General features: G+C 44.4%; 1 protein-coding gene across 2 annotated transcripts in view; it reads left to right on the top strand.

The window, feature by feature from the left end:
• tox2 (TOX high mobility group box family member 2) overlaps positions 1 to 9,219 on the top strand; it is a 75,505-nt gene that overhangs the window by 58,989 nt on the left and 7,297 nt on the right. For both annotated transcript variants that reach the window (XM_043710941.1, XM_043710940.1), the window contains one exon: positions 936 to 1,163. In XM_043710941.1, the coding sequence (XP_043566876.1) occupies positions 936 to 1,163 (228 nt within the window). The remainder of the gene's footprint in view (positions 1 to 935; positions 1,164 to 9,219) is intronic.

The raw sequence follows: 9,219 nt of genomic DNA, 5'->3' as shown, positions 1-9,219 counted from the left end.
TGATGTGGCTGAGGAGTGATGGGTGTGATGAGGGGTGGAGTTGAGGAAGCGGGTGATAGGCTAGTGGGGTGATGTATTGGGGATGGTGGTGATGGGTTGAGGTTGGGAGCTGATGAGGGTGGGGTTACGGGTGATTGGTGTATGGGAGGGGATGAGGGTGACAGGGCTATCCCATATACTCGTGGATTCCCCTCCATAGTGCAGAGTCAATTAGCAATCAATTTATGAACAAAGTAACAGCAGTAGACCATTCGGCCCCTTGGGCATGCAATGTCATAGAACATGACCGTGGCTGATCAAACATATCTCTTACCCACACCATTCCATTAGTCAGGAATCTATCAGTTTATTCCCATAGTCAGGAATCTATCAATCTGTTCTTTAACCATAAGGTTACATATACCTCAGGGTCTGAGCTTCCACACTCTCTGTGGTAGACCATTTCAAAGTGTCACAACTCTCTGAGTAAAAACCTTTCTCATTTCAATCTGAAGTGGCATCTCCTTGTTTTTATCTTGGGCCCCCTGCTTCTCAAGCCCTCGACCAGGGTAACGGTAAACCTCTGACCTGTATCAGGCCTGTCGATCCCTTTCTGTATTTTGTAGCTGTCATTGAGATCACCGCTCATTCCTCAAAATTCCAGGGGTTACAGATCCAAGTTAGCTGATCTCCCCTCACAGGACTGTGCTCCTATCCAGGGAAGGAGTCTCCTAGACTTTCAACTTATGAAGAACGTCTTCACTTTTCTGTGGGTTTTAGGAGTTCGACAGGGTTGAAATGGACCAATAGTGGGAGCATTGAGGGTGGAAGGGAAGTTGGAGGTTGGTGTCTCAGTGGAAAGCAAGGCCACCTCAGCATTATACACTAACCCATCCACTGAGAGCTATCACAGTGAAAGGGATCAGGTCAAAATTGATCAACTCCTTCCCTTACAGATTACTGGAGAGAAGAGACCGTCCATGGACATCGGGAAGAAGATGAAGACACAGAAAAAGAAGAAGAAGAAGGATCCAAATGAGCCACAGAAGCCAGTCTCTGCCTACGCTCTCTTCTTCCGAGATACACAAGCAGCAATTAAAGGACAAAATCCCAACGCCACCTTTGGAGATGTTTCTAAAATTGTTGCCTCAATGTGGGATGGTCTTGGAGAGGAGCAAAAACAGGTAGGGAAAGAAAAGAAGGAATGCTTAAGCCTCTGTTCTGGGTTCCGCTTATTATAGATCTGTGCAAAACAGGAAACGGAAAGGTATTAAAAACAGGTACTGGGAGAGTAAAAGCTCAATGCCATTGCACCCATTGCCCTCAGTCAGCCTCGGACATGGACACCAGTGTCTCTGAGTTGCTCTGTTCGATGTGATTATGCTCTCTGAGGCAGGAGACTCTGGATTTGAGGTTCCCTTATTGGCCACAGAATGTGGGTCATTGATCAGTCTGCACACTAGTTACTGTGCTCCAGGCAGTAGAAAGGGTGTGAAGAGATGCAAAACAAATGCACTCACTCAGAAATATTCAAGCTGGCCTATGGTACAGGAAAACAGAAAGGAGTTTTCAGTGCTTGGAGTATTTCAATGCTGGAAATATCAAAATCAATGATTAACCAATGTCCACATTAATCAAATTAACCTGATACATCAACTCAACAGATAGTACAGGAATGAAGGTTTGGAAAGATTGAAGCATGAGGAGATCTGACTGGATAGTGCACTGAGTCTACTAAGGATTAGTCCAGTCAATTGTACAACCAATACTCTCTGTGGTGATTGAATCTGTTTGAGTGTAAGTGTTTAATAATCAATAAGAGGGATTGGTTACAAAATTATGAGCACTTACATCTGTTGAATGAATGAGACAGATACAGGAAACATCATTGTATAATCTTCATAAATGTGTTTGAGGATTAATTCCATAACAGGAGCCTATCACGAGAAGCAGCAATCTCACTGACTGAGGTGATCTCTGGCTGCAGGAACTGAGCTTATTCCCCCAGCTGGAGTGAAGACTATTCAAACTATTTTGAAACAGCTGTTTGAAGCATTTAGGTGCTCCTGCCTTTTTCCCTGTGGAATATCTCTGAGAGTAACTGAACAGACACAAAATGCCAACTGAACCTGACCAAAACAGAACAGAAACCAGGTCAATATGCAATCAGTCCAATCACACTCTCTCTTCTCATTAGCTCTGTTCCACCAACACATTATCTATGGGTTTGGCCTCCACCTCTAACTCCAGCATTGGTTATACAGCTCACTGTCACCCTGAAACCCAACAATCCCACAATTCCTGAGCTGTCCCACTCCTGAGGCAGTTGCTTCCATCTCCCAGGTCAGCAGTATGAAGCTGGGTTTGACTGGATAAGCCTCACAGGTCCCAGTGATCAGCACACTATTGTCTTGGTATGATTTTGAGTCCTTCCTTGTTGATTCAGTCACACATTTGAGAAACCAGCGCATAATGAAGAGATTAATTTTCTGAACAAGAGTCACTGGACTCAAAACATTAACCCTCTCCACCAATGCTGCCGATCCTGCTAAGTTTCTCCAGCAATTTTTGTTTGAATTTTCCAGTTGGTTTAGCAGGTACACAGCCCCTGTGTGATGATGTGTCTTAGTCACAAAAACCACTTTCCCAGTGCCTGCTGGGTACTGAGTGTGTCTATTTAATGTTTACCTGTCTTTGTTCGAGAGCAGAATGAGGCCAGTCTGCGTGTTCTGTTTTTCTGTCTGTCTACATTGTCCATTGCCCCTCATTAACTGCTGTGTTTACACAGGGTGGATTTGCACAGTCACGTCCATGCATTGTTCACTTATAGTCCAGCTTGCCAAATCTTTCTCACCAAAGATTCAAGTTTGTCCTGAGAGACTCTGCTAATGTCCTCATTCACTGGTTTTTATTTGTGCTGTTGCCTAGTGATTTGATTCATGCTCAGGAATACGGGATTAGCAATTTGCCTGCCCTTCCATTCTCTTCAAGGACACCTGTTCTGGAAATTACACTCTGCAGCTTTTTAACCATTTCAGGCCTGTGCAGTTCAGTCAGCTCCTAGTTATGGTTAGTTCAGTTAGCTCCTAGTGATGGTTAGCTCAGTCACCTCCCAGTGATGGTTAGCTCAGTCACCTCCTAGTTATGGTTAGCTCAGTCACCTCCTAGTGATGGTTAGCTCAGTCAGCTCCCAGTGATGGTTATTACAGTCACCTCCTAGTTATGGTTAGATTAGTCCCCTCCTAGTGATGGTTAGCTCAGTCAGCTCCCAGTGATGGTTAGTTCAGTCACCTCCTAGTTATGGTTAGCTCAGTCAGCTCCCAGTGATGATTAGTTCAGTCACCTCCTAGTGATGGTTAGTTCAGTGAGCTCCTAGTGATGGTTAGCTCAGTTAGCTCAATGGTGAGAATATGTTGCAGTGTGGCTTCAGTCCTCACCACCAACAATGTTAGCTCAAGGGCAGCAGTATTGGCACAGGCTGCCTCTGAAGGATCCAGTTTGGCTTTGATCAGTGAGTGTTTGCCAACATTACAAAGCTCCCTCTAATCAATGGGTTTACTCCAAGTCCATTGTCTCTCAGAGATGCAGATGTACTGACAATATTTGGGCCTTCAGTCAGGCTGGTTATATTGATTGCTGAAGCTAATAGTCAGAGTGATGATCTGTAAATGAGACTCTGTCGTGTGTTTGTGTGTGAGCTCCATTATCCTTATCTTCATCCCTGGAGAATGGCGTGTGGTAGCTTCCTGAATCTCACTCTCTCTGGAGCAACCTGCCGTTGTTGCATTTTTAATCACTCTGCCTGCCTTCAGCTGCTTGGACCTGAAGCTTGGTAACTGTCTCATGTCTCTATTGTCGAATATTCCTTGTGCTCTGATCTTTCTCTGACTTTTCCTTCTGAGACACTTGCTCCTCGGTCTTTCTCTAACCTGTGATGTTCCCAGCAGATGATCACATTGAACATGTTGATCCCAGAGTGAAACCTGGCCAGATAGATTAGAATTTTTATTTTTGCAATTTCATTATGGTGGTGCTCAATCACTGAACACAAGAGGCTGCCAATGTACTTTTATCAAGAAAAAACATAAGTTTATTGCTCAAAATAAAAGATAAATACAAAGTTATCCATATATGCACACATATATATTATAATTTTGCAAGATCTTATCATAAACAGCAAAATGAAAGATTCAATCCTTTACCAAATATATCCTTTAGACTATAAGACCATTAAAGATATTTGAGCAGTAATAGGCCATTCAGCCCATCTAGTCTGCTCCACCATTCAATAATCTGGCACTTTCCTGCCTTTTCCATGTAGCCTTTGATTCCCTTCCTGATTAAATCTGTCTATCTCAGCGTTACATACACTTCTGGACCCATCTGTATCTCTCTGAAGTAAAGAATTCCATAGATTCACTTCCCCCCTGAGGGAAGAAATTCCTCATTCCTCAAGAAACTGAGAGTATTCAAAATGAAAGCCACCCACTTGATTGGCACTCCATCCACTACCTTCAACATTCACCCCAGACCCCTCGCCATGCACTGTGACCACACTGTGTGCTGCTTACAAGATGCACTGCAACAACTCACTGAGGCTTCTCTGAAAACACATTCCAATCTTGTAGCCTGTATCACTTCGATAAACAAGGACAGCAGATATAGGGCAATGTCATTCTACACACTTTACAAATGCTCACCCAGAAGTTAAAATCCTCCCTAATACTGAGAGCAGTGAGCCCTCTGCTGTCTCTGTCCCACACCTGGTCCATCTCAAAGCCAAGCCAAGGGATCATTGAGGCTTCAGTCCCCACGAAAGTGATTGCAGCTCGGTACATCTGCTGTCAGCTCTGAGCCCAGGTCCCTCATGCTGTTAACTACACGTGTTCCTTCTGGAGAACTAGACCAAAGATTGTAAAGTTAATCATAATTTGATGAGTCCTGGGACTGAGTCAGTTTGAAGGAATAACAGAATAGAGTGGTTGAAGACTTCAGTTCAGATGTAGGGGGTTCCACACGTGTTGGCTGATCTTAGAGTTAGTAAGTTGTCTTTTGCGTTCACTGGATATGCCCTGTAAGCACAGGGTGACTTGCTGCATGTTAAATCTCCACTTCAGACAGCAGCACATCACACAAAGTCATGTACCTTTTATTTCAGATCCAGAAACACTGTCTGTTTAATTAATATATCATAAAACAAGAACATTTCATTAAATTCTAATTAACAGGTAATTCTATGGAGACTTTATCAGATCAGCAACGTGACCCCAGCATATGCTCAGTTCAGCTGTGTTTTACCCTGTACTCAGTGACCCTTTGGTGGTGGAGCTCCTTGTGATGATTTGCATTGCTTCATTCTAATTAGAAACCATCAGGCACGATCATTTATAGGAACATTCTGTCATTCTGAATCTCATTAGTTACACCGTGCAATTTCGGAATTAAAACGTGTTCAGTTTATGTCAGTTTTATTGAGCTGGTGTTTATTTCCTAACAGTTATGGGATGGGAAACCGTCTACTATTCCCACTGCTGCACTGTGCGGGGCTATGTGGAGAATTTCACTGTTCAGTCTGTCCCACTCCCACAATCCATGGACTCATTACCTGTGCCCAAATCTCATCCACAATGACCTGTTGGTCTGCAAATGTAGCAACACGATTTATTCATTTTGGTTCAGTGTCCTTTTGGATAAAATAGAATCCATTGATGGTAAAGATTCAATCATCCATCCCCTGACCAGCCAGATGACAGTTCTCTATCTGGATCACAGTTTGATGAGTGGAGTTTATCAGTTTATGTGAGCTTTGCCTCGCTTGCATGTCGTAGAATGCATTCTGAGAAATATTTAGGAATTAGATTAGATTCCCTACAGTATGGAAACAGGCCCTTCGGCCCAACAAGTCCACACTGATCCTCCAAACAATAACCCACCCAGTCTTATATTCCTCCCTGACTAACGCTATGGGCAATTTAGCATAACCAATTCACCTGACCTGCTCATCTTTGGATTGTGGGAGGAAACCTATGCAGACACAGGGAGAATGTGCAAACTCAACACAGACAGTCACCTGAGAGTGGGATCGAACCTGGGTCCCTGGCACTGTGAGGCAGCAGTGCTAACCACTGAGCCACCTTGCCACCCCTCAAGGGAAGACTTCAGAGAGGATGTAGAAAAAATTTACAAACGTGGTTCCAAAGACTTTGGTAGATTGGAGATAGTTCCCTCAGAGAAGAGAAGTTGAAGGGACATAATAAGCCCAATCAGATGCTGTGTGTATGGGCCACATTGGGCTCAGAAGGGCTTATGCCCGAAATGTCGATTCTCCTGTTCCTTGGATGCTGCCTGACCTGCTGCGCTTTTCCAGCAACACATTTTCAGCTCTGATCTCCAGCATCTGCAGACCTCACTTTCTCCTCCGAATTGATTAGCTTTGATTTCCACCTGTCACCCTCAGCAGATACTGACTCCCTGTTGATGGTGACAGAAGGCACCAGTATACCCTCGGGGATAGTGTGGCTGTGTGGGGTTGTCGGGCATGATGGTGGCCAGGAAATGACCACTATCACAAAATGTCCTGTCCATTCGGCAGCTGGAGAGATGGAGATCCTTACATTCAAACTAATTGTGGATCAGGCACTCTCTATCCCAGCACATGATGTGCAGTATGGATCTCAACAAGTTCTCCAGACCATAGGATATGGGAGCAGAACCAGACCATTCAGCCCATCGAGCCCTGCTCTGCCATTCAATGAGGTCATGGCTGATCTGATCATCCTGAACTCCATTTTCCTGCCTTTTCCTCAGAACCATCGATTCCCCTTCCTATCTCAGCCATGAATATACTTAATGACCCAGTCTCAGGTTCCACAGATTCACTCCCCGCTGAGAGAAGATATTCCGCCTCATCTCTGTCTTCAATGTCTGAGATGATGCCCTCTAGTCACAAGGGAAAACAACCTCCCCACATCTACCCTTTAAAGCCCCCTAAGAATCTTGTGCATTGCAATAGGGTCACCTTTCATTCTTCTCTATTCCAATGGGCAGAGTCCCTACTCAGGAGATGGTGTGCCCCACCCCGTGGTTGTTTGTTAGTGAGCTCTAACTCAACCTGATTTGGTCAGCTTTTCCTTTGCTTCTGTTCCCTGTGGTGACCCTGTGTGTTATGACGGGAGTGCTGGATCATTGTGGTGTGAAGTTTCTGAGTGCACACTATCCCTGTGTGTGTTCACCATCCACATCTGCTCAATAGGAGGAAACCAAAGGACAGCAAGGAGATGGTTGTGGAAAGTGATGTGAGATGGTTCAGTGTGACCAAGCACTTTCTAAATGTGAGTAATGTTCATTCTGGGACTAAAGAGATATAACCAGATTGCCAGCAAGCCAGGAGTCACCTACAATAGCAGGTAGGAAATGTGTTGCTGGAAAAGCGCAGCAGGTCAGACAGCATCCAGGGAACAGGAGAATCGACGTTTCGGGCATAAGCCCTTCTTCAGGAATATGCCCGAAACGTCGATTCTCCTGTTCCCTGGATGCTGTCTGACCTGCTGCGCTTTTCCAGCAACACATTTCCAGCTCTGATCTCCAGCATCTGCAGCACTCACTTTCTCCTACAATAGCAGGTACCCACACTCACCATCAGGGCCACCTCTGGGGGTGGGTCTTTGCTCATCCAAATCCACAACTTCTGTGTCACTCATGTGACAGATGGCTTATGTGAGATTAACTTCTCAACAGCCATCCAGGACCCTCCTGTGATGAGTCACAGGGCATGCCATTGAATAGATTGTGTTCCGAATAAAGTACAGAAGAGACCTTTCGGTCCATTAAGACTGTACTGCCAAAAGTACACTACCATCTACACTGGTCCCACTTTCCCACTCCAGCTCCATAGCCTTGAAAATGTTATGACATTTCAAGTGTTCATCCAAGGACTTTCTGAAGGCTGTGAGGTTTCCTGCCTCAGGTAGGTCTAGAGAAGACTACTTTACCTTGGTACACCCAGCACTATGGGGTGGACAGTCTAAAAATTAGACCCAGTCCTTTCCAAAATGAAAAGAGGTCATTCTTATTATTGGTGGTAGGGGTTTGGAACCCACTTTCATGATTGGCAATTGACGTTAAAGCAATTGCTAATTGATAGATTCTTGTCAACTAATGGTTTTAAGAAGATGCGAGGCTACAGTTGGTAAATGGAGTTAGTCCAGAGATGAGCCATGATCTCATTGAATTGTAGACCTGTCACTCAGGACTGGAGTGGTCTCCACATGGTGGCATGTTTGTCCCAATTCAGCCCATCCCTCACATAGACCAGATTTTGAGAGTATTGGCTTTCAAGCAAATCCCAAGGGGTTTCATGCTGTGGCAAAGGGTCTTCAGGTTTCTGCTGCATCTGATACCATACCTCGAGAACTCTTTCTAGTTCTATACTCATTATTGCTGTGCCACGCAGCAAAAGAACATTCTGGAAAGGATTTAAGAGCAGAAAATGATTTTCAGTAATTAGCTCTCCAATAGTCTAAAGTTAACATAGAATCTTAGTTCTTCAATATAAAGCTCCCATTCTCTGCTGCTGTGAGATGGTTTCTCCAGCCAGAGTGAGCTGCTTCAATGTCACAGAAAGTGCTGGAGAAACTCAACTTCAGAAAGTTTCTGAGGAAGAGTCACCAGACTCAGAACATTAACTCTGATTCTCTCTCCTCAAACAATGCCAGATCTACTGAGTTTCTCCAGCACTTTCTGTTTTTGTTTCAGATCTTTGGCATCTGCAGTTCTTTGCTTTATTTTAGAGTAAATGTCACACTCAATTACAGATACTTCAATGCACTGCTTATTAACACCATTGGGAACCTCTGGCACTCCTTATCATATATACATGGCCTGTAATAATGAATGAAGCCATGTGCTAGCTGAGGAATTGGAATAATAGATCATTCCTGGTGTTACATCACTTTGCAGCATTCCTGGGGAGGCAGAGAGTGAGATAAAACTTGTAGAAACCTTACAGAGCTCCACACTGCCTTCAGAGCCTCTAGGCAGAGCAGTATCATTGGAGAGCCACTGTTGGGATGTATAGGGTGAATTTTGTTGTAATTTTACAATAAACATAGCCTGGATGGACTCAATGGTATAGTTTTCTTCAGAATAATGAGTCTGTGCGGAGTGTTTGTGGGGATATGTGAGAGTGTAGGAGGGGGCTGTGTGTGTGCATCTGTGTATGAGTGTGTGTGTGTGGGTGGG

Source organism: Chiloscyllium plagiosum, chromosome 20 (assembly GCF_004010195.1).
Source record: "Chiloscyllium plagiosum isolate BGI_BamShark_2017 chromosome 20, ASM401019v2, whole genome shotgun sequence".
NCBI lineage: Eukaryota > Metazoa > Chordata > Chondrichthyes > Orectolobiformes > Hemiscylliidae > Chiloscyllium > Chiloscyllium plagiosum.
Note: the sequence above shows the minus strand (reverse complement) of the source record. Positions and strands in the feature narration are given on the sequence as shown.